The sequence below is a fragment of the Manduca sexta genome, chromosome 22 (genome assembly GCF_014839805.1).
Source record: "Manduca sexta isolate Smith_Timp_Sample1 chromosome 22, JHU_Msex_v1.0, whole genome shotgun sequence".
NCBI lineage: Eukaryota > Metazoa > Arthropoda > Insecta > Lepidoptera > Sphingidae > Manduca > Manduca sexta.
In genome coordinates, this window is record NC_051136.1 from 13,604,791 (window position 1) to 13,631,625 (window position 26,835).

The 26,835-nt window shown below is 36.4% G+C and overlaps 2 protein-coding genes across 7 annotated transcripts in view; both read left to right on the forward strand.

Moving 5' to 3' along the window:
* The first annotated feature begins 1,273 nt into the window (after positions 1–1,273).
* Positions 1,274–26,835, forward strand: part of LOC115441994 (beta-1,4-glucuronyltransferase 1) — a 29,962-nt gene continuing 4,400 nt past the window's right edge. Inside the window, exons 1-5 of one of the 6 annotated variants that reach the window (XM_030166937.2) lie at positions 1,274–1,474; positions 6,946–7,071; positions 7,433–8,161; positions 8,508–8,692; positions 9,143–9,299. In XM_030166937.2, the coding sequence (XP_030022797.1) occupies positions 7,018–7,071; positions 7,433–8,161; positions 8,508–8,692; positions 9,143–9,299 (1,125 nt within the window). In that variant the 5' untranslated portion in view covers positions 1,274–1,474; positions 6,946–7,017. Of the gene's footprint in view, positions 1,475–1,878; positions 1,990–2,580; positions 2,796–5,538; positions 5,904–6,932; positions 7,072–7,432; positions 8,162–8,507; positions 8,693–9,142; positions 9,300–26,835 lie in introns of those variants that run through there. The other 5 variants (XM_030166933.2, XM_030166935.2, XM_030166936.2 and 2 more) reach the window with 5 other exon arrangements.
* LOC115441996 (trypsin) lies at positions 21,818–26,552 on the forward strand. Its single transcript, XM_030166939.2, has 5 exons — positions 21,818–22,332; positions 22,710–22,956; positions 24,105–24,354; positions 25,470–25,619; positions 26,010–26,552. Exons 1-5 carry the CDS (start codon positions 22,272–22,274, stop codon positions 26,154–26,156), a joined length of 855 nt encoding a protein of 284 aa, XP_030022799.1. The 5' UTR covers positions 21,818–22,271; the 3' UTR covers positions 26,157–26,552.

The window sequence follows — 26,835 nt, forward strand, 5'->3', positions numbered from 1 at the left end:
GGTCAAAACCCTTCTTATTTATAAATAATAATTAACATATTTTTTTCAGTTTATTGTATTGTAAGAATAAAAACTTTTTAAAATTTATTTATGGCGTACGTTATCAGTTGTAAGAATAAACTTTATTATTCCACATTAACCTGTTTTAGTAAGATTTATGAGCTGTATAGGACCTTATGAAATAAAATAATTACTAAGCTTAGCCGTGCCCGGGACTTCTTACGCGTTGTTAACTTTGTTACGATATCAAATTTTGATGATGCAAAGCCTTTGCTCTGTTCCCGATGTCCGAAAACTATATTAGAATCCGTATAAGAGTTTCACAGAAATTTGCTTACAAACTAACAGATAGACAGACGAAAAGAAAATAATTCTAAAGATCGCTGCTTTGTGTTCTATTACCTATTCTTCCTCAAGGCTCCTTCCCGCCAGGTTCTCGCGCTGCAGCCACGTGCCACATGGCGGCAAATCGAAGGCGTCCATAGATCTTTTATTTTAGGGTTGTTTATGTTCTTGCAATTTCTTATGGATTTAAAAAGTCGCGCGGCTACTTTGAAGGTCCTGTTAGTCACCCCATTTTTAAATTACTGATCTTGTAAAGATACAAACACACCGTGTTCTGTACTTTTGTTTTATTATGATGATGATATAATTTTGTAGCTAAATAATATAAACCTTAATAAGTTAAACTGCCTCGGTGGCGTAGTTGTATTGCATGTCCGGTACAATAGCGCTCTGAGGTCCTGGGTTCGAATCCCGGATCGGGCAAAGTGATATTTGAGTTTTTCTGCTCAGTATCAGCCCGGAGTCTGGAATTTGTGCCCGATATGGCGATAGGCTCGCCCCTTATCACATCATGGGACGGAACATACTTGGCGAAAAGTGGGTGCCCTAGTTGCGCCTCTGCATACCCCTTCGGGGATAAATGCGTGATGTTATGTATTTATGTTAATAAGTTAAAAAAAAATTGAAACTTTATTAATATATACAAAAGAAAGAAATATTTAGAATTATGTAATTTATAAGTTTTTTCAAACGATAAGTAGTTGCGATAACATAATTAAAAAAAAAATTAATGAAACCAATAACCTTACATAATATTATAATGCATGTCGATGTTGTAATATTGCTATTGTATTAATTACAGCGACATAATTTATTGGATAGTGTTAATTAGCTTTAGCGATAACTACGCTTATCGGAAAATATGTATTTCAGTCCCTATTATTATAATATAGTACCGTTTGTTGGTTTATAAGGAGAAATCAAGAAATTATTTCATTTGTATAAATGTGTGATTAAATGTTTTTTTTTGTCTTTAGTAAGTAGTTTACGATTAAAATGCAGCTAGCATTTAACTGTTAATTGTAAGCAGGTTATTTGCCTTTTTGCTGTAGGTACCTACGCAATTTGAAAATATGATTTTATCACAAATTATATTATAGTTGAAGGAGCAAACGACCAATGGTAGATGGTAAGTCAAAACTTAAAAGTACTGAGTCCTCAATGAGTATCGACATGTTCGTCATGGAACGCATTTTCACAAATTTTCGAATTTTGTATCATATTGTGTTAATACGATGAGCGCTTTAAAGTAAAAAAATAAATAGGTCCCACTACAGGAATTCCTGAAAACCTTTACGAATTATAGCCACAGAAACCAAATTAACGACTTCTCGGTTTAGAACCCAAATACGCTTCCACTCAATTATTGATGTAGTAATATGAACCTAAGAAAAATCGTCTCATGCACTTTGCCCAAATTGGACGTCGAACCCGCTATCCATTGATGACGTCACCAATATCACACTATGTTTGTGACATATACGCTAATCGAGCCGTTATTTAGTAAACATGATACACCGGATTTATGTTTCATTCTGTTTCAAATGTTTATCGGATTTGCATGTTAATATGTTTAAGAATACAGATTTTTTAATATAGTTTCAGTGATAATGTATAGAGGTGTAGTGAAGTGAAATAAAGTAGGTAGGTACTTAAATAAATGTAATTTATTTGGTAACGATGGAAATTACCAACTTAAACTATAGAGCCATATTAGAATCTAAAAATATCCATTTTAGTCAGTCCATTAACTCTTAGAGATTAACTGATTAATGTTTTGTTTATTTTTTACTAAATTATACCACATTAATATCTACTAATAAGTTAGGTAAGTTTAGTTAATTGGGCAACTTTGTTTGAAATAGATTTTAAATTTGTATTTATGAAGGTTTATTCTATCAAGTTCATGATCGATTGGTGAAGGTTTTCTTGAGGAAACAAAGTTACCCTTATTATTTACTTATTAAGAAACAAAATTTACATTAGATTATTCCTCCTAAACGCAACTAAATTATATCTATGTAGGTACAAACGCTCTACATGTTCAATATTTACATTACCGAGCTCCTTCATCCAATAATAAATTCAATCTAAATTCCTTTCTTCACCCGTTGAGTTCTATTTATCCCGATGCTATCATACTTTCATGAACAGCCATGACCTTAAAAAAGAATGACACAATTACTAAGTCATGAGAAACCCTTGTATGCGGGAATCTTAGCTCTACTGCGCAGGTCTTGAACAGTGTCATGCGCCCTGCGACCCTCCGCCGCCCTCTGGCCACTGTTTTTTTATTTACATTTAATAAACAAGTGACAAATAGTGTTATAAACGGTTTGTTATTAACCAAAGTGTTATGACACTGCCTCTGTGAGACCAATGTTGTGGAATTAAAGAAAGTCATGGTTAACCTCGAAAATATTTCGCAAACAGCACCAAACTGCATTTAGGTATGAATATTAGATTTTCTAATACTGCAATTGTAGTAAAATTTGAAACGCGTTTGTTTTGATAAGAGCGTTATAATAATTTGCAAATAATCGCATGTTTTATATTCGAACATTTAATCAGTCTCTTATCACCTGTATGTATAATAAAATCGTATTAAATATACTAGATTTTATCCGTTATACATGTTAAAATATTTTTATGAAATACACTTCCTCAGGAATTGTGCAATTCTGCAGGATCAAAAATATGATACTCCACAATTTATGAACGATCGCTATGCAAAATATGTCGAATCCTTCCGTATCGGTTTAAAAGGACAAAACTTTACACATTCGTGTTTATATCAGTAAGAATTCGTCTCGCATATCCAACTTAGATCAATTTAATAACACCTACAAATCGTTAGGGTCTAAGATATATGTATCTATCAACGGAGAAAGGTAAAATTTACCGGAAGAAAACCCGACAACACATATAGGTACTAATATGCATGAATGCTGTCTACAAATCGTTTTGATTATAATTAGATTCTACATAAATTCTACTTATAGCAAAACCAGCAGGAATCGTGTTATATGGGCCCATTGCCACTAGTACCTAGGGATTTTATTTACTATATTTTTCTCCAATGACATAAATACAATGTATAATACACTACGGAGTTATGTTAACCCAGCCATTTTCTGCACATATTTCCAAACATTAATGTAAATAATAACAAATATTACTATATTTTGATTTACAAGCGTTTAATTTATTTGCATATAAGTAATTTATGTGATGGTTGCTCTTGAACTCTCTTCTGCACGTAGCGCGTTGGTTTCTGTAAGGTCCGGATTTTGTAGTGTGCATAGATACCCCGGAGCTGTCACGTATAGGCCGAAGAAGGCCATCGCGTATTTTGATTGGTATGCTAACTTAGAGTGTACTCTAAGCAGTGGCGAAAGGTGATATTTTCCGAAAGAGAAACCGACACAACATATAGGTATTAATATATATAAATGCTTTTATATCTGTATTTATGTAGAATGCATGTTTTATAAAACAGATGTATTGTCTTATTTATATACCTACTTACACCCGCATTGTCTCATCTCTGCATCACCCAAAGGTTGACTGTTAGGAAATGCTTCAGGAGTTAAGTCTACCTGTATACATTTACTGTATATAAAGCTTAAAGAAATTAATGCGGTCTATAATCTCTTTGATGATATTTAGATTCTACATAAATTCTACATAAAGGAGAGCTGTCAGGAATCGGGTTATATGGTTTCTTCGCCACTGCTACACAGTGTTAGGGACTCAGTTCATTCGCTATATCACTCAGTAGACTCGATGGAGTGTCGACATTCGGTGGTCAGATCGATGAAACCAACATAACTGTTTCACTCACCCGCAGTAGTGGTAGCAATAACGCGTTTTTACTTGCGAAAAATAAACGGGTTGAAAACACAAGTGCACCCTGCGGTTTCCAAAAATAGGGTAAATCTACCTGATTTTCTCGCTTCATTAATCCATTGATGATGTACTTGGTCTAGACCGTGAGGTTCAGAGTTTGATTCCTAGGTACTAATTGTGTTAGGAATTTATGCCAGATATGGTAATGAACTTTATCACATTAATATAAACTCGACGAAGTATGTAACGACTCATGCCCCTATCCCTCATGGATAAGGGGTGAAGATATGGTCGGAGTGACGGTCTAGACCGCTAATTTCGTAATACCTAAATGCATGTTTCGGCGCTGGTAACGGATACGTAACGTAGATAAAAAATGTTATCCTACCACAGTATCCGCCTAGTAATATTCATGGGTATAATTTGTGAATACTTTTGATGAGAAATCTGTACATACATACTACGCTACCACTACTAGACCCGCGGCTTACGGCCTATTAACAAATCTAGTACTGCTGGGTTTACATTAGAAGGATTATGACTATCCAACCCGAGACATATAAATCTCTGGTTAGTCGATACTCCACTTACCATCAGGTACTGCGGGGTCTCTTTGCTATGTTTAAAAAACTCTTGTCCCTCTGCTTAAAAAGGCCACAACATACCGTCCATAATTTGTAGTAGCATAAAAGGAGTTTAATAGCTTTCAGAGTAATTATTCATAATAATGTATTCATAAAAGAAAATATTGAACACGCAACGTTCTACGATGTGTATCTCGTAGTATTGTCCTGTAGTTTTGTCGTAACAAAGGGTCATTACTCATTTGTAAATATAATCAAGGACCAATTTGTATGTAGGTAGGGTATAATCGTGAGAACTATGCTTGGTATCTGGATTTACTCGAGGTATTCTATATACCTCTATGATAAGCAAATTTGGCAACCTTAAATCTGCTCGGTTGTAGGAACTTGTTTCGTAAAGTTTATAGATTTATGCGGTCTGTAAGATTGGCTTAAAAGTCTTTAATGCGTTTATTACCTGTTCACGTTTCACAGAAGACCTATTTAAGTGTAGAACTTAAAAAGAAACGCAGGAAATGTAACTTTTTCCCCTTTCATGAGGTATGTTCAGATGCAACACACCTACATTCCGCCAGCTACGTTAGGTTTCATGTAATAGGGAGCGGGTCTATTGCCAATTACCGGCAGAATTCAAAAACCGATTGTTACTGAGTAGAAAACTTAAAATCAGACTTCAGGCAAACTTCAGCGCGCGTGCGCGTAGCGCGCACGCAATAAACTTCGCCACTGAGGCTGTCTCCTCCCACAACAGTTATAAGTTAAGATCGTGTTAAATGGTACTCCACAGTCTCTACCTACTATTATGTGTAACAAGCGTGATCATAACCTAATTGTAGGACGATAAAAACCCCGATATAAAAATAATCAAACAAAGTTTTGTAATAACATGCAATTAACGGACATTGTGGTTTTATAGAATCTAGATGCTATCGTTATGAAAATATAAATATAATTTGAATGTATTTTTATGATTATTAGGGATTAGATTTCCAACAGGCCACACGTGAGGTTCTAGTAACATATAATTTCATTGATTCGAACTTAGTGATTGAGGCAGTTAAACAAAAATATACGGTAGGTATTGGTTAATTAAAAGTGTGTTATGTATTCCTGTTCAATCTCCAGGTAATGCATTTGCAATTATTACAAAAAGTTGTCCGAAATTAACGATGCATGTTTCTTCTTGTCCTTTGAAGGGACAATTAAAAATGATAATTATTGTTCTGCATGTTTTTGAAAAGACAGAGGTGTGTTTTAAAAATTATTGCACAATAGGGTTGGTATGTTAAATGTTGTTGTGGACAAAAACCCTAAACAAATAAGTAAATAAAAAAATAATAATTATCCCACACGTTTTATAAGGCCATCGATGTGTATCATTCCGCTGGATCCATATAGCTAATTTTCAAATCTTGAGATAAATAGTCAGAAGATCCACTATGGTGCGGTCACTGTATACCAGTGACGAAGAATCCGTATAACCTGATTCCTACCTTTCCTTGCGTAATTTATGTAAAATCTAATTATCATTAGAATGATTTGCAGACCGCATTTATGCATATATATGTTGTATCAGCTTCTCTTTCGGAAAATTTCACTCTTCGCCACTGTTGTATACGCTAGTCGTTTATGAAAATACTACTTACCTTACCTTAAATATAATACCATATAGAGAATTCCTTAGTTAGGTACTGAATACCTCTCTATAATGTATCTAAGAATGAAATACGCGTCCGCTCGGCTGTTCTATCCAACTGATTTGCGTAATTATGTTTGTTGCGCATAGATTTGTGATCAAGTATTGTTATTATTGTAAAATCACTTAACTTTCACCCTTCTCAAGTTATACTCAAACGCGATATACTCCTGTACATTTACTATGGTTTTTATAGCTTTCTTTCTCTATATCCCCGGTTCTAATTGAGATACTATAGAGGAAAATCACTGAAAAAAGCCCTTTCAATAAAAATTTGCCGTTAAAACTTGGAGGGAAGAGGTGAATACATCCAACTGCTGAGGATCAGCACGGGTACTTTAGTTATTATAATATACTTAAAAAATCTTTTACACAATATTATACTACAATAACATAAAACCAGAATTAATATGTCTGATGCACTCAGTGAAATATTAATTGCGTTCATTTATCTATAGGTTTATATTGCAGGACGCAATTAATTGGAACCACGTCGAGTATGCGAGTCCAGTTCAGTTGATGTCACGCTAAAGGCATGACAGAATGGTTTACACAAATATTCAAAAATCCGGCATCAAATTTCGGAGAGACAGAATTGTAAGTAATTATTACTTACTACCAATGCTTACTACACATTTATTAATAAGCCTATACATTCTTTTTATTCTCTGACTAACTTCTGTAGTGTTTAGTTTATGGCTTTAGATGAATTTACAATAAAGTTGTCAACTGACCTTTGTCATGGTTGTCAACATGTTATTAAACATCCTTGTTATTTTTTTAAAGGTTCAATGAATCAAGGAATGCTAGTTCTATTTTTCACGGGACAAAAGTTTTATATCAAAGTTATGAAAGAAAAACAATATTATAAAACTGTTGGTTCTAATTCTTAAAACCTATACATTTTCTGAACGTATTTAAACTTTGTTTCTAAATTGCCGTTTTTTATTCCTTTCAGTGGACATGGCGATGCCAATGGAGCGTAGTGACGATAACAGCTGTAGTCCTGGTGCTGTATAACGCAGCTGCCAATATGTGGCTCTTGCACCCTCCCTCATGTCCTCTCCACACGCCGCCGCCATCCACTGACCCCCCCACCTGCGAGCCGTGCGTGGACACCGCCCCTAACGCCGCAGTAGACGATGACCCTATCGCCAAAATGGACCTCAAGCTCGGAAGATGGGATGGTTCCAGATCTTACAAACTCTTCGACTATACGGCAGTCGGGGAGCTATATACAGAGGCGTCAGGGAGTCATCGTGTGTGTCTGGCAACACAAAGCTCTATAGAACGACTCCACGAGTTGCTAAGGATAGCTGCTCACTGGACTGGTCCTATATCAGTTGCGGTCTTCGTCGCCGGTGATGAATTAAGGCTTTTACGTGCTTTCGCCACGTGGCTGTTCCGCTGCCAGCCTGAGATATACTCCCGGTTGGCTTTGCATGTCACGATGCCTGGCGAGAAGCCGGGCGTACAGGGTTCTATGCCGAGTTGGGCCAGGGATTGTGATGCTAAGCCTCTGCCACCTGGAGAGAGGAGGGCTGATACTGTCGCATGGAGGGCAAGGCACCCGTACCCTCAGAACCACTTGAGGAATCAGGCTAGGAAGAGCTGCCAGACACCCTACGTGTTCCTGGTAGATGTGGATATTGTTCCCTCTAGGGGTATGGCGGAAGCTTTGAATAAGGTGTGTATTGTAGTAGTAAGTATAAAAATGGAGAATGATCAGCGAGTTACTTTAAGTGTTGTCCATAAACTGTAGCAAGATCACACAGAAATTTAAATAACAAATCCCCGCATAACAACTAATTGCATTTGTTACTGAGAATGTATGAAGATATATAACCAGCAAACAGACTGCATTCACTGCTACATTTTTCTTTAATCTGGTACCGTCACCAGCTTTTTTAGCTGCAGCTATAAACAATCCGATGGTAGGTCGACGTAATTAATGACATCTTGCATACGAGATTGTTAAGTCTTTGTTAATATTTCCCAAGAATTTTTAGACAACCTATTGCGTTCTCTTCCAGTTCCTGGCCACAACGCCCAAGTGTCCTCTCTGTGCGTATGTAGTACCCACCTACGAACTGGACAAGAGAGTCGCGAACTTCCCCACAAACAAGTCGGAGTTGTTGAGGCTGTCCAGGAACAAGCTAGCGATACCGTTTCACAGGAAGGTGTTCATTTACAACCAGTATGCATCCAATTTTACAAAGTGAGTGCCTTTTCAATTTATGTTAGTTTATTTTGGTTAGTGGTATGATAGTGATTACACTGCTTGTGGCAGGATCTTTAGTGTAGAGAATTGGAGAGTCATGGAACTCTGGAGTTGTTAGGATTGCGCCAGGTAGATTTAAGGGTACACACCGCTGACGGGATGATCCTAACCAGATTTTTTAAAATGTTACTCGGCAAAATTACTTCATTGGCCCCGATGATAAATGGAGTAGGTTCCAGATAGTGCCTGACAGAAAATGATTGCCTCTCAACTGTAAGCATAATTATGCTGGCTCGTTTGATTCTCATATGTATAGTCATAGCTTATTAAATTTTGTAATATTCCCTAGCTAGTATTGTAAGACTCTTTACACGGTCCATTGAACTAATTTCTCATACTAAATGCTGTCTTGTTACATTAATGATAAGGCATATTCGTGATCACCAGATGGGAAGCGAGCGGCGGTAACGAGACGGCGGAGACTCACGTGAGTCACAACGTCACCAACTTCGAGCTGCTTTATGAGCCGTTCTACGTGGCGCCCGACACGGTGCCGCCGCACGACGAGCGCTTCCTGGGCTATGGGTTCACCAGGAACACACAGGTTAGTGAGACAGAACGCACGTTGGCAAAAAGAATGTCTCAATATAAAAAACGGATTTTCAGCTTATAATTATAGCTTGATCAGGAAAATAAAAAAAGTTTAAAAGTTTATAGTGTCAGTACAAGAAATTAGTTTCATATTGCACCACAACATGGTAAGGTTTTTTGTTTTTCTGATCAGGCTATCAACACTATAAGTGGTTTGGACTGTGTCTATTTAAAAACCCTCTGCTCTGTAGGCAGTATAATGCTCTTGCAAAAACGCATGACCTTGATATCACGGACATTTCTAAGTACAGGAAACAAGTCCTGCAACTGTTACGTACTCACAATTAATAATTATAATTAATCACATTTTATTTTATGTTTTGTCACTTCTTATTATGTTTTATCCCTTTTGTTTGTTATTCTAAATTTTATTAGTAACAAATATTATTATTTTGCCGCTGTATTAATACATAAATTTGCATTGCTGTGGTCTCCTTTAATTGAAGAAGCACGTCACATTGTTAATTATACCAATATTACGACATTGTATTTATTATATGCCGTGTATCCTTTGTTGGAGGTCCTTAAATAAATAAATAAATAAATAAATAAATAAACCCGATTTTTTATGACTTGTGACTGTCTTTTGGCCGATATGGCACAAGTTTTAGACCGGTATATCCAGGTTAATGATACAGGCATGTTGCCGGTGGGGCGAACTGTGCCCTACTACATGGGCAGCCAATGTTACTTCAATTCTGAGGTGATGGTAGGATCAAACCAGAGAATAGAAAGTATCGATTGGCGGGAGACAATAATCCCTTGCTCGCTATCCGGGTGCCGCTATCGATGCGGTCGTTATCCGGACGGATATACATATCCTACCATCAATGAAATTTAATATTATTATGTATGATTAAAACGGTAGCATGATATTCTGTAAGTGATGTCCCGTTGGCTTGTGTCAAAGTTATTTAGTACGGTATATATATATTTTATTTATTTTTGATATATATCTACAGGTTGTATTATGTATTGCCGGATAAATAATATTTAAAATATATCATGGCCCACGTTCTCTTAAATATCAAGTCGGGATTAAAATTTTAAAGGTCACATCCATGTGAACTTTTCACGTCATCTGTGTCTGATCTTCTATTACTGAGGGATTCGTTTTATTCTCAGCCACACTGCCACTCTCAGCTCATTGTAGGTTTTATAATTTATACTTTACGGTACTTGGAAATTATTCAGTTTTCCTTTGTCGTTCGGTGTCGGTGATATAATATTCATTATTTAGAAGTAAGAGCGTGATGGGATCTAAGACATGGGTATATTTATTGTCAGTCAGTCATAAGGTATTACTGTTGCTGTTTGATAAATGTCCATAAATAAGCGTAATCGAAGTGTATATCTATGATTTCAAATTAAATATCTCTTCCTAACTTTTGCACGATTCCTAAATCTAAACTAACGTTAAAAAAGCTGTCCGTTTGTACGTGCCAATTAAAATAAATCAATTTTGCCTAGATTTTTAACGGATAGAAGACTTCAAAGAATACTCCATTTAATATCCTTTTTATCTCAGAAATGTTTAAACTCTAGGGGATGCCCGTTGTCACTTTGTGCAGTCTTATAATAATAAAAGCCTTTAATTAGATAATGCATGCATTAATTATAAGTGTCACAATATATTAACCATAGTAAGAGTTATTAGCAAGTTAAGAAAAAATATTTGAGTTAGAGTTATCTCTCGTTAATTTCCATCGACAGCCTTGTCTGTATACCTCTTACAGGCAAAGGCCTCCTCTAACTCTTTCCACTTTAGTCCGTCCTTTGCTATTGTTGTCCAGCCTCCACTTACTACCTCCACCTGTCTTTATTTCTTCAGCCCAACTATTCTATAGCTCTACATAAGATTGCAATTGGATTTTCACACAGGTGGAGCCGGGGGAAATACTAGATAAATACCATGTTATCCATTCGATACAGATGTTAGTGTCGTGTGAGATGGCACTGAGCCAATGTCCATGAACGTAGAATGGGGTCGCCACCAGCGCGGACACTACGTCACACCGCGATTCCTGCTTAATTATTGTATTCTGTTAAATAGGTCATAATTCCACGTATAAGAGGAATTTAGGTCAGTGAACTGAATAAGGATATTTTTAGTAGGTAGGTGGTAGGCAGAGGTGCAACTAGGTTACCCATTTTTGGCCGTGTGGGTTCCGTCCCATGTTGTGATAGGGGGCGAGCCTATCGCCATCATTTTGCCCCATCTGCCGTCAGTTCTGCGAACTATGTGCCCTGCCCACTGCCATTTTAACTTGCTAATCCGCTGGGCTATGTCGGTGACTTTCGTTCTTCTACGGATTTCTGATTTGATCACGTAGAGAAACACCGAGAATAGCCCTCTCCATAGCTCGTTGATTGATCGTGTGCCGTCTTAGGTGGCCCATAGTTAGAGGTCACGTATCAGTGCCGTACCTATGTCATCACTGGTAACACACATTGATTGAAGACTTTTTGTCTTCAGGCACTGAGGTATTTTGGACGAGAAGACTTTGTTTAGTTTCCCAAACGCTGTCCAACCGATTCCAACAAATTATAAACCAATCTAAAATCCAATAAAAAAATTATAATTGTAAATGTAGATAATGTAACTTTGACTTTTCGGATGACCAACACCTCAGTCCCCACCCGTGACCACGAAGGCTACAGCGTCTTCGAAACGTTAGGAGAGAATTATTATATAAAAACCGTGATAAAATTCGCAAAATATTTTTATTTCAATTTCTAGCTTTTGCGTAAATATAACAAATCATAATCTTTATTTAGATTAACAATGGACGGACAGTACAAGCAATATTTTCTACACCAGCTTTTATCTACATCGAATAATAAAATCCATAGAAATTTAAACGAACAAACAGAAATAAATGTCGTTCATATGAGTGACCTACGTAACGCACTCTCGAATATAAATAGTTACTTATTACATCAACAGGAACGTGTTTAGCCGAAATTACGACATTCTCGCGAATAGATAGATGTTTGCGTTTTTCAGCCGCCGAAGAATCGTTTAAAGAGATAGTAACTCGTAAGTCGCACGAGCGTCCGTCTGTTCAGTATATTGTTTGGATTGGCTACCGTGAGGTTATGGATTCGATTCCCATATGATACGATGAGTTTCTTAATTACAAATAAAAACATGTTACCTGAAAATTCTAGACTCTCTTAGCGCGAAGATAAGGTCTATAAATCTAAAATGGTAGTCCGAACGATGGTTAAGTTCTATCTATTTGATTTGACCGAAATTAACTGGTTAGATTCAATCTTAATTTTGTCAGTAAATATCGATATCATAGCATTGTTACTTTACAATCGTTAACTTATGTCGAGAGTTAAATACTGCGTCTGGACTTCTAGCAGCACCTCAACCTATTCGTAAAGGATTAATGATGATGTCCTCCACGGGTTGTTCGTCCGACCTTTGCTAAAAAGGATAAATCTATGACTTACGTTTATTCAAAACGTAATCTTTATAAACAAAAAGGTATTTGATATTAGCACTTTCGGCGTGCAGTACACGTGTTGTGTACATGTATATCACGTAAATGTATCGTAAATGTGTCCGCGGACTCGTAACAGCTAATATTATTAGCGGAACAAGCGCCCGGCCGGTCGGTCGGTGCGGTAAGGCGGCGGCCACACCGCGACGAATCCAAACTTTAACTAGTGACCTTGTATGCGAGACTTCGCTTGAGTTCTGTTTGGCAGAATCCTTTCAGCATAGGGTTTTAGAATTTTTTATAGACACACGAAGGCTAAGATATATTTCCGCAAGTATCATTTCTCCAGGTATTGTTCATTGCTGGACATAGGCCTCTTCCGTTGAGAGCCATAGGAACCGGTTCTGGGCCGCTCTCATCCATCGGACAAAATTTCAAATTTCTCCAACTAGCAGCTGCTACCAGTGGTCTTAATTGGGTGAAGGTTATATTCCCGAAGAAAAAATCTTCTACATTCAGGTATAAAACGCAGTTTAGCATGAAGCCATTCAGAATATTCTCTGAGCACCAAATAACACATAAATTGGTTTAAATATCTCTGAGTGCAGTCGTAAGAATCATCCACGAACTTCTAGACTTACAATATTTATAAAAATCGGATCACAGAATATAAATAAGTCTCAATGTGGTCGTGGCGTGCCTCTGAACCATTGACGTCAGTTAGTAACACGCGGTGTTTACCGACCGTTACATCGCCTCCGTTTCCGCCCGCTTGACATGCTCTAACCCGATTTATTGTTCCTACGGGAAGGGTGGCCATGGGACTTTGTTTATTGTATAGCCATTTTTAACCGACGACATTACTCAAATAAAATTATCCACAATGATTTTCAACATGTTAAAATTTGAACAGCATTTGGATTGATTGATTGATCTCTAAACCGTTGCTGATTTCGTTTATAGCTGCGCGATATTTTCCTTCATGCCAATACGACACGATTTAGTCGTGTTGCGATTTGACTAAGTCGACGTGACGATCTTTTCCTACGCAACTTTAATGTACGGATTAACGGTACGGCTACGTGTCTTCATTGGTGATGATGGGACTCCAAAATATGTCAGCTAGCGACAATAATGTAAGTTTTGTACAGTGGCCAGAAGTGCTGCTTAATAACTGGATATATACCACCCCCTGACGTTCTTACCTATAACGAAATAATACACCAGGTTTTTAAAATATTGTATACTGTCACCATTCATACCAATTTCACTATAATTTTAGTTCGAATAATAGCACAACTTCTTACATTGTATTTTTTTATGCACTGGAAACTGACGTCACTGAGTGTGGAAGTTCAGTGAAGTCCAAGAAAAACTTTAGTAAACACGTTGTATTTATTCACGAATCATGAAATTAAGAAAGTTCAGAATTAAGAAATTTCACGCGTTCGTTTTAGTTAATATATCGACGTAAATTGATTATAGTAGACTCAGCAATCGTTTCAGAAACATGTGCACTGACATCGGGTACTTGTTTCGTAATTAGTATTACAACTCGGTTTTACTTTAATTTTTAAACTCAATAACAGTGGCGAAGTGTGAACTTTTCCGAAAGGGAACCCGACACAGCACATATTGTGCATAAATTCGGTCTTCAAATCGTTCTAATGATAATTAGATTCTACATCAAGGGTAGTGGGCAGGAATCAGTTTAGTCACTGCTCAATAAACATGACGCAGCCGCGTGCAAAATGATAACATACGAAATGTGTATGCGTTGTAAAGGCGCAGAGGACGCGGTGTGTATTTTTAAGTACTATTTAGAAAGACAATAGTAATGTTAACAGAGTATATATATTAGTATAATTGGTAACGTTACAGTACTTCGTCTGCATACGGCCTAATCTGACCAGTTTTTGTTTCCCGCAAATTATTTGACATAAGTAAAATTATAATATACTTAACTCACAATTTTTATTGTTTATTTATTTATTTGTGTACACTATACAAATATAAAATGCATTAAACCTAGTAGGAACATAATATGAATGCTCAGCGTTCTTCAAAGAATACATATTTAACACATTACAAAGACGGGTGAAATCAATGAATATTCTAGTTTATTGTTTATTATCTAGATCTCAAAGCTTTTAGTTTATGAAAAAGAGAAATATTAATACAAAAACAAAATAATACATAGATATTCAGTCGAGTATATTAATGGTGTGAAATTGGTGATAGGTGATAGATGTCTGCGGTTGTAACGTCACCATCACGCCATCATCCGATAGATTTGTGAACAACGCTGCCAAATACGGCTTGGCAACTCTCCACGAGTGGGCTTGTCTGCTTGTCCAGCTGAGATGGTCAAACATCTGCAGAGACATTTAAAATTATGATAATTTACTGTTTACTTGTTTATTGCTATTATAAAATAACTCGTAAGGGATTGCATAAGAACAGGTCGCCCGCTTAACGATGCTTACGTTGAAACAGCACACACGCCGGTCAGAAGTATTCCTCCCGTTAGAGTTATCATGGTACCGCAATGTCTATTTCTGCAATACTTTGTAAATCAAGGTGTTGGATGATGTTTCTACAGTTTATGAGCGGTTATATCTTTTACTATCAGAAGAACGGCAAACTCGTCTCCTCATTCAAAGCAATAAAAAAAAAGTACTACATCGTACTGAAATTCCGGAAATTCATCGCCCATGAGTTAAATCCCATCAGCACACACTAATTCCTCACAGAAGCCGAGTCTACGCATTATGTGATACTGCGTCACACTGGCTCATTCACTAGCTACCACAAAGGCTTGATCAAACAAAGCAAGCATTTACCACGATCCATTTAAACGAATGAACTCATTTGGCTGGCGGACGGGGCTTCTGCTAGTAAACAGATTTCGGTACAAAAATTTCCCCGGCTCGCTCGTCGGGCGTGGATTTATCGCTCTGCTTTTTTCTCGTGCAATCGAGATTAAACTCATTAATCTACCGAAACATTGTTACAATATATTCGATGGTTGCATCTATAAATTTCTGTGTAAGCTATTACTGGTCATGTCCGAACTTGATACAAAATCGTTGTCATTTATGTACTAGGTTTTATGTTTTTTTTCTATAACAAAACCTATTAACATAAAAAGATACGCCAGATGCAACTTTTATAGTCGATAATAGGAAAAAAATACTACATCTGTTGGAGAACGATTAAGGCAGTTCAAAGTATTAATGAAGGCGCTGTAGACATATTTTTATACAACATAAATGGTCGGCTTCTATCGATAGTGACAATGTAAAATTCGTTTGCTTTTCGTAAGGATCTTGGAGGGGTAAATAATCTTTATCTCGTTCCTTAAAGTTAGAGGAGATCATTGGCCATCGGGGACTTACTCGTCGTACTGTAAAAAACGAAATTCTCGATGATGTTATTGCTTTTTATAGGCAGTTGACGCCCTATCAGACGAGTAATTTACTCGTCGCATCGAGTAGTATAATGAAAGATCACAAAGCGTATCTAATCTTATTTTTCTGTCACTAAGCGAGAATTTTTTTATTCAGTTTATTTAGTTGCCTTTTATTGGTTTCAGTAATCATTTTGCTTAATTGGATTAAAAACAGGAAAAATGTGGTCGTTTAATCGAAGGCTACGATATTTATAAAAACGGTGTAATAGCTTAGGAAATTATTGAGTTGCTAATGTTTTTATTATTTATAATTGAGACATACAAATTGAAATCTTGTTGACGAAAATAATTTTATCTGCTGAAATGTATGCTGAATTTTACTCTTAAAAGAATTCCTGGGTAAGTTTACTAGCAGGAGATATATTTTCCACCTGACTGCATACTCACATAGGGTTAAAAACCCGCCAGTTGATAGTGTTACAATTTACGTCCCTTGCTTTGATGTATCTAAGTCAGGAATAATTTTGGCGACTCTATAGTGTCAGCCCTGTATTATACACTGCTCTGGGCACGGGCCTTCTCTACTACTGAGAAGGATTAGGTCTTACTCCATTACTCTGGTCTAGTGTAGATTTGCAGACTCCACACACCCTCAAAATTCCTTTAGAGAACTTCTCAAGTATGCAAGTTTCTTCACGATGTTTTCCTCCACCGTTAAAACAAGCGATAATTAACATAGAATACACTTATAGCTTTAGAAAAGTCAGATATGCGCGACCTTGGGTTTTAAATCTGCGAACATGCGTCTCGACAGTGTACAATTAGGCTATTGCCACTCAAACTTTACCCTGGAAGTACGCTGTATAATCTCTCATTAGTCTAAATAATTTTTGAACTACACTGTATCTACCATTGGATCTAGTGAACTGTGCTGTTCCAAGACATAAAAATAAGACAAAATTGCCTTCTGTACAGAACCTGTCAGTAATTTGTACCTCTATTTTCAAAAAAATATAAACGGTAAATAATGATGTATGGACACACAAAGTGATCTTACGGTGTCAAACGAAAAGTAATTAGCACATAAGTGTTATTTACAACGACGAAAGCAACATAATTGACGTTTGTTTGTTTGACTTTGAGACGAAAATTCAAAATTTTGGCTAGGTTAGACTTTGCATACAAAATTAGTTAAAACCAAATACAATTTAAAATTACAGGCTTACTTATATCTTGTTTATTATTGTCCATTGTCCATAAATATTCTTAATATTATACAAAATAATAGACATGAAAGTTATTCGAAGCAAACGCTGAAACCGCTAAACAGATTCGGATGAAATTTTCCATACGAATAGACTATGTTCTAGATTAATATATTAAAGACTTTTATCCTGGAAATGTAACTGGATCTGTTATTTCAGCAGATTTGTTTGACTCGGGCAAAGCTACAATGGAAATCAATCAAGAAGCACAAGTCAAACATCCTCTGTAAATTTGAACACATAAATGCATTATAAATCGACATCTCATCCTTATGCAAGCGGAGATTTATAAAATGACCTAAATCAATGAAAGCCAGTAGATCAGCTGTGTCTGTGACGCGGCCGCATTCCGCTCGTCTCGCGTTACACGCTGTACAAAAATATATCTCCTAACGTATTTTCATAACAGCGGTCTATTTTCATTCGCTTGCAAGACGTTCGCCTTCCCCACTTTTAATACGCCAAATGACCGCTTCATCACGCCGCGCGGGGACGCGCGGGGCGGGCAGAAACATCTGGATAAAATGAAGTATTAGTTTAGCAGCAACATTGTTATTTATGTACTAAAATGTTATACGATATAAATATGACGTATTTTTAGCATTCTGAAGTTAAAACGGAGAAATATGTTTTTGAAAAGTTTTGAATGATTTATTAAGGTCCACGTGGTGTATGGTAATGAACTATCGCCAAAACAATTTAAATGGTGCCATGGTTTAATAAGCTGACCCTTGCAGTGCAAACAAGTCGTGCCATAAGTAAAACGTTTTCAATCTGCCATTGAAATAAGTTTCATAACCAGCGTTTGTCATAGTCTGACGGCCTGAAGGTCAGGCGTGAGTCATCAGGTCAATGGCCATTTGTTATGCTCTTGTGGATAACTTAGACAACAAAATTTAGGATTGACTTCTTATTACATGTAAGCTAACACAACTGACTTACTAACTGGATATCGTTTTATCTCTGCCCCGCCCTGAAGTGGTAGGATTGTTTTACTGGTGGATGGATATATTTTATATCCGCCCGGATAGTGATCACGTCACACAAGTAGTTAAAACCCACCATAGTGGCCCACGTAAGTGTGTGGCGTTCCGGGATCAGCCTGTATATATCCGGTTCCAGCGGGCCGGCATAATTGTGTCGATTGCCGACCTGCTCCTGACTCCCAACGGCCTGACGACTGCCCATAAACAGTTATTTAGAAACACCATCCAACACCTTGAATTACAAAGTACGGTGTTCCACTGCGCTCACTATAGTGAAACATGAGATGTTAAGTTATGTCCAGTAGTAACACTGGCTACATTGTCCTTCAATCGATATTACAATAGACTGTCCCCTAGCATCACGTCGCCGTCCCGTCTCGTCCGCTGTTTGACTTAACCACTCCTTAGGTTTAGGAAGACAGTAACGAATCGGTCGGAAATTCAAACTCTCATTGACAATGACGAGAGATTTTAGAGATAAACATTGGCTATCTATATTGTGAAGGGAATTTAATGAATTACTATAATGATTTCTTATGTTTACACGAATGTTAGACATTGAAATAAAACTATTTTCGACCCCCCCCCTTCAAAGGCTGCAAAGTCTTCGAAATGTCGGAAGAATAATAATGTAAAAAATCGCGATAAAATCCGTAAAATATTTTTATTTCAATGAATGAATTACTTTTTACATGGAAGAATAAGGAAAACTGAGGGAATTTACAGAAAATCGGCAATATTTAATGAGACTTTATAAATTGTGGTAATTGCCCTTTTATTGAGCAGAAAAGCGAGTAACGTCTGGTTCCTAATTTTTTCGTTATTTTGGTATAACACGAACAATGTTATACACTACAAAATAATAGAGATGTAGACCGTATTTCTTGTGAAAGCACCCGATGCATAAAGAAAAAGAAAATTTAGCAATTGTAGTATTCAAATTGCACCTGTACCGTATTGCAAGGTAATAAATACGATTCCAATTTGCATTGCTAGTTGCACCCAGTGTATAAAGAAAATAAATTATTGTATTTGATTTGCAATTGCCGTGATCAGGTATTGCACGCGTTCGTTGTTTGCTTTCATAGAATATATTCCAATCATTGCTTCAAACAATTCACCGATGAATAGACGTTCCGTAATTATATATTTCATTTAACAATATCTATTTTATTTCGAAACTAACTGACACCTAGCATCCTTCCACGGTTCCAGTATTCTCGCCTATAGATATAGATATTCCGAACTTATTTGGTATTAAAGTTAAATAATTGAAATTTTTACGTATATTTCAAATCACTATTCTATATTATCATAGACCTTATAACCTTACTATAAAATACGTATCATGCTTCTCGGCTTCATCCGCGTGAAAAACCTTTCCCGTTACAAAAGTCGCTAAAACCATGTATGACCCTGGGGTCATACATTTAAAAAATCAGATTAATAAATTCCATTACTTCACATGGGAGAAAATGACCAAGATAATAGAGGACATGATATATCCGTGTGCCAAATAAATATCCATTTGTGCCCGATATGGCGAAAGGCTCGCTTCCTATCACATCATGGGACGGAACACACTTGGTGAAAGGTGGGCTCCCTGGTTGCGCCTCTGAATATACTTGAAAAAGTCCGCGCATTAGACATTAAGAGTGCGAAAAAGACAGGTAGAAAAAAATATAGTTAGGTTTTATTTATTAATTTTCTTGTACAAGATCATAGAACAAACTTTAGTGTTTTCGTTAATCACTTTAGTATTACTTTTAGTTTTGTAACTCTAGTTAAATCTATTATTTATTTTTACCTCTTGCAGTTACGCTGTCGCTATGCAAATTCAATTGCAACCTAAATTCGGATTTACAGCGCTTGTTTTTACAAAATGAAGCGAAATAGTGTTCCCAGAAACGTTTTTTACAATCCAATTTAATTGTAACACCATTTACTATGCCAAATTGATGGGCCGAGTCGGGAGCTGTGGATTTTACTGTTTAGAATAGGAAATTGGAAATGAAACTACTATTGATATCTTTGAATAGTGGACCTAGGCGTTTGTAGCATTCATATGAGGACTGCTTGATGTAGGTTTACATAGCACTAATTTACAAAACAATATGAAATGACAAATTATTGTGTTTGGGTTAGAGATTATTTTATTTCATCCCCTCATTTTCGGATTCCATTAATCTTCTCTAAGGGTAACAGATATTTTTTTTTTAGATATTACCGATGTAGAGGAAATTATACATTAGAGGAGCCGCTTATTAGTTTGGCCGCTTAGATCATAAAAAAATATCGTTTGATTCTTCGGGATGTACCCCCGCGCTGTTGCGGTTTCATAGTAAATTTGTCTTAAAAAAATTCTATCTTTTTCAATCCCTATGAAACTTAAACTTAGCTGGCTGTATTTGTTCGTGGGAAAAGGTGATCGGTTAGATGGCTTATCATCAGGTGCAAACAGAAGAAATACCGCCCAGCAGTTGCTACTATTCATAACTCTCTGACAAAGTGATAATGAAACTTCAAAAACAGGAAAGTTCCATTAAATTTGTTAATAAATATTTTTGTAGGATTAACAACCAAATCTAATTTTGGAGTTCGCGGCTCGCCAAATGATGTAACAGAAAAATATTTGTTTACAAGCCGTTTGTTTGTTTCGATTTTTTAAAGTTTATCAAAATAGCATCTTCTAGCACAATAATATACTACTGTCCTTCCTTCTTCTAGATTTAATAGCAGTGTAGATAGAATGTAACATGGCGCTAGATTTCCAGATGGGACGGTATTTTCTTGGGATTTTAAACATTCAGTTCGTGACTAGATCCTACAGCTGATGGCTTGCAGGCGGTTTCCAAATGTCATGATAATTATTATAACCCTTAATGTCAACCATACACATCTTTTTATATAAGGAAATGATAAAACGAGAAAGTCGATAGTGTCAATTTAATTATAAATTAATGACAAGCTTATTTAATAATATTAGTCTTTGAGAGTTAAAAGAGAAAATCCTCACAGTGACATTGGAAGCAGTAATGTTTAAAGTCACCGACCCCCCCGCCCTACTCGGCCCCCCGCTGGACAAGATCGCAATGTCACTAACGTTCAAGATGTAATAGATAATGTGCGCACGGCCGTCGAGCGCTGTCGGTTCTGTATAATATTTATATCTTTGTATCGTTCGCGTAATGGATTATCTGATATTTTTAGGAATTGCATGCGCCTGATCTTTGCGGACGAACGACTGGTGGAAAAATATTTACATTTTCATTATACTATATACTAATATTATGAAAAATGTAGTTTATAAGTTTATTTGTAGAGAGTAATCGCTGTAACTAACATAACAGTTATGACATAGATCTAGACTTTTTATTCTACATCATATCTTGCAATAAGTTTGCTGCTAAATACATATATATTACTCATTAATATGCAAGTAAATTAAAGGGTTTTTAATGTTAAAATAATGGCCTCTTTTACACATGATTATTATTTAGGTACTTAAACAGTTTTAATGATTTTAGACTATTTTACTTATGGTCTATCTGCTTTTCTCAATCTTTGAAACGGCTATCAAATTTAATAATCAATATTTCGGTTTTTAAAATGGTTCATTCATCCCAAAAACTCGTCAAACCAACGCCAAAAAGGTCGTAGCAGCGGCCGTGACTCGGGCCGTGTGAAATTAATCTGCTTCGGCCGATTTTGCAATAATTGGCAAAATTAGGACATTGTCGGCGCGCAGCAGCCTCGTCTGTGGCGGGCTATTTGCCTGAAAGCCGCCCTGGCTCACTGTCGAGTGTCGCTATGACTCGGATACCCCGCGTGTGGATCTGGGGCCTGCTGGTGTTCTGCTTTACTGTTGTTGGTAAGTACCTGTTGTCTTTTTAGACTGAGAAATGGAATTTTGGTAGGACTTTTACAAATCTTAATACTGAATATTGATATAGATTAGACAGGTGGCTTAGAATCAAATTTTACACCGGTTATCTGTATATTGTATATATTGTGTAAGTACAAGTACAGCTATTCTGTATTACAAGGAACGGGACTTTGAAAAGTTCATTCCCTAAGGTGGCTAAACATATCAAACATATCATAAGGGGTTTATACAATTAGTTGAAGAATACTTACAAAAGAATAAAATTTCATGTGGATAATCTTCTTATTCTCATAGCTTTTTAACATCAAGCATATTTACTCTATCAAAATACAATGTACATTCACCTATATTCCAACTTTTAGACCTACAAGAAGCAACAGAAGGAGAATGCTGTTCAGACGCCCAGGAGACTCCAAACGAGCAAGAGCTCCAGGATGTAGAGTTAGAAGCCGCTTGCCCCGAGCTCAGTGGACAGATCATCGGCGGAAGACCTAGCTCGGTGAACCGGCATCCGTACCAGGTGTCTATGGTGCTGAACGGGAACTCCTTCTGTGGTGGATTTATCATCAGCCGGGACTATGTGTTAACCGCTGCTCATTGCGTGCAGAAGTAAGTGAATGATTCTTGTTGACATTGTTCTAGAATATTTTTTTTACAAGTGTATTTCTATACTTAAGTCTTAGATGGAATATTCATAATTAGGGATGATTTTTTTTTTATCATTTAAGCGTGATAGTGCCAGAAAATTGACGTAGAGTTGTTAGTTGTTACTTCTATGCTTCTTAGTGGAATTATCGGAGAGTCGTTTATCCCTCCAATTCCCATTTCTTTATGTTTCATTCGTTCTACATGTTTATTTCTCATGATATTCTGTTTAATGTTCGATGATCGTCATGTATCATCAATCTACTTCTCTGCTAGACAGTTTTTTCTCATAAAAAATATGAAACTATTGTTTGACTTCGAATTAAAACAGGAACAATTGAAAAACTTTATAAAAGATATCAAAAATTGTCTAGAAGAGGCAAGAAACAAGTGGGAAAGGAAAGTAATCCGATCCTGTGTATAAATATTGAATGAGATAATAGCCCAGTTAACGAGCTCGTAAACCGACTGAAAGTTTATTTTAGTACTCCAGTTAGTCAGCGATAATTACATCTGTTTTCTTAGAACATTGTTAATATGCTGTTAACGTTCAGTACTTGAATTTAAATTGGATTAATTGCAATATTACTGATGTAATCAAAATGAAGGCTACTGATATGTATGGGGACCAGATTACCGACCTAGGATAGTAAAGCTAACACATAATGTAGTATAACAAGCTCTTCTTGCTATTGTGAATCTCATGGTTACTCTTCTTAGAGTTTACCTTCAGCTTTGTGGAACGGACATACCGAGTTAAATCATTTGCTGTAAAAAATTGTAGGTTTAAAACCACATTAGTTACATTGTAAGTGTATATACAAGGGTTCTACAAGTATATTATGTCGAAACGCTCTCTAACATTATCGGTAAGAAATGATTTCCCCTCAACTGTTGACACAATTATGCCGGCCTGTTTAAAACCAGATATACATAGGCTGATCCCGGAACGCGACATACTTACGTGGGTCATTATAGCAGGTTTTATATCTTGTCTATGGTTGCTTTCCAAGAGTATTAACATTCTACCATCATCTCGGACTGTATCTAATTATCTGCCTACCCTTAAGATAACTAGTATATGTGTTACATTTTATAACATTATCCCCTAGCGTCTCGCCTACTGGTGTCCGCCTTAGGGTTGGTAGCACCCGCCGTGACTCTGGTGGGAGGATAGTCCGCGTCTCCAACGTGACTGTCCATGCGCAGTACGGCCAGCCCCAGTTCGACAACGACATCGCCGCCCTCAGGCTTGTCCAGCCTCTGACCTTCAACACCAACATCAGGCCGATAAGGCTCCCTCAGAGAGGACAGGCCGTGCCTCTCGTGAGGCTCACTGTTACCGGCTGGGGTCTTACTGCAGTAAGTAACATTTTAATTGCAAAAAATATGACCTTATTATTTGGAAATCATATTTGGATAGTGTTTTTAGTTAGGTGTTTTAATTTACAGTGCTGTCAGAATATTAGCATTCCAATAATTCATGTTTGTAAGAAGTATTACATTTGAGTAGAGTAAAACTAGATTTTTTTAACTCGATGACAAACACTTTACTTGTCTGATAAGCGACAGTTACAGTGTAGATTTTGCTCTAGACAGCAACAAAAACATCTCTGGTTGGCATCTTTTCATTACAAAGTATTCAGTGCATTCGTAACCATGAGGCACGAAACGATTTTGTCCAAATTTTTCAAACTGGACTGCAACAGGCACTGTGCTTAAGAATTATAGACAAAGCGGAACCTACACAGACTGTTGCGTCGAAGACTTATCACACAGTTTTAAACTCAATAAAGTTTGTCATCGTTTTCATACTTCTTGCATAGTTTAATTAAAAGAGTTCAGCGAGCTGACAAAAGCACTTTGACTATAGTTCAAGTATTCAGTTTTAATTATGAACGTAAGTTGCGTGGAAAACTGGTTTCTTTTGTTATGTTTTCGGTATTTAATAAATTTTAAATAGTTTAGAATTTTATATATTGTCGATAGCTTCCACACACGCTTTTATCAATCTAGCACAGAACGATGATTCACGAAGTTTATATTGTTAATGATGTAGACAGTATACAAGGCCTTAAAAAAATATTTAGGAACATAAGTCAATCGTTTTTTATCAGAGACATTATAATATGTCGAGCGCAATGCGTAGAAAGTTCTTCCTAGATAGTGTTGCTACCGTTTAACGATAATTATCATGCTTACCATTAAGGAAACAGTTTGATTGTCTTGTAGTTCAGTTGACCAAAGTCTTTTTTACGGACACGACAAAGTGACCCTACTACACGTGATGGTAAGCGGAGTGTTTGTGTGAAGTAAACAAACCTATAACCTAGCAAATGTAGAACTTGGTTGGTCTGTTTTATCAATATCTATTCAATGGTTCAAGCGTTTACTTCTAGCGTGTAACCATCCTCAGATTTTTTTGTATATAATAATAAGAAGTATTACAGTATAAGAATGTGTTGTTACTTGTCCAGCCCCGAGGTCGTCGCATCCCTCGCACTATGATGGAAGCGCAGGTGCCGGTGGTGCCGCATTGGCTTTGCCGCCTCTCGTACGGAGACGCGCTCACCACCAACATGTTCTGTGGGGGACACTTCCTCATTGGCGGAGTGTCTTCTTGTCAGGTGAGGTTACGTTAATAGGGATTTGTTTAATTGCTGGAGGGGTAGATTAAATATTATAATTTTAAAAAGTCTTGGAAGACTGAAGAGTATACAGGTGTTGGTAATAACATCGTTAACTAATTTAATTAATCAAAAAATAATTCAGTTACTGATATCATCCAGCAATTCTTTTATATCGTTGTAAGAACATCTAGAATTACTCATAGTAAGAAGTAGTAGTAAGTTTTGTAAAGAAAACATAAAATTGTATTAGAAAAGACAATAAATACGATGGAAACTGATCAGCCACAACAATTATCAGCGTTACTTTAAACGAGGAAGGGTCAGAAATAAGAACAACGAGGGCCTCTATGGGGTTCGACAATCTCCTTAATTATTCTTTTTTCACAGGGTGACTCTGGTGGTCCCGCGGTGTTCCGAGGCACCGCCTTCGGCATTGTGTCTTTCGCAAGAGGCTGTGCCTTACCACTCTCACCCACCGTGTTCACCAACACAGCAGCTCTCAGGGACTGGATAACTGACAACACCGGAGTTTGAGATCAACCTGACACTGCAGATGAAAATGAATCTTAACATATAAATGCTAGGTGTAGTTTAGCAGTTATCTGATTCAAAAGAAGCCATAGTAATAAATTAGGTTTGGGTAGAATAACCTTTTCATGAAATTATATTAGTATTTACTTATATACTCAGAAAACAACAGAATATACAAAATAAAGCATGACTATAAAATAAAATTTGCGTAAAACTTTGGCATTTATATGTATTTAAGACATATTTATTGTATATACATTTAAATAATTGACTGATTGTTTTTATTCAGTAATAAATATGTATAGATCCTTGGAAGAAAGTTTATGAAGGCAAGATTGTTATTTTAATATTTTTTTGGAAAAAAAAATGATAACTTCAAAATATTAATTGTTTATAACTATTTTATAAGGCTTTTCATATTTATGTTTTATAATAAAAAAATACTTGATTAAATGTTTTTTCTTTACCAATATTATTATGACTGACATATGACGTAATATGCAATTACATAAATATTTCTAAGATTTGTCATTTCAAAAAATATAATTAGATCACATTGTGGTCAATAACGATATTTTGTACTGTGCCAATAAAAATCTATACTAATTATGAGAAGTATTATTAACTGGGATGCTTTGAAAGAATCGAACGCCTATATTCCCTTCTATAATTCATACTTGAA

Excerpts from the sequence above, each read along its gene's own strand:
- LOC115441996 (XM_030166939.2), top strand. The coding sequence starts at position 22,272 with ATGACTCGGATACCCCGCGTGTGGATCTGGGGCCTGCTGGTGTTCTGC. Across the intron at positions 22,957-24,104 it reads GCTGCTCATTGCGTGCAGAA|CGTCTCGCCTACTGGTGTCC; the intron begins GTAAGTGAATGA and ends ATTATCCCCTAG. Across the intron at positions 24,355-25,469 it reads CCGGCTGGGGTCTTACTGCA|CCCCGAGGTCGTCGCATCCC; the intron begins GTAAGTAACATT and ends TTACTTGTCCAG.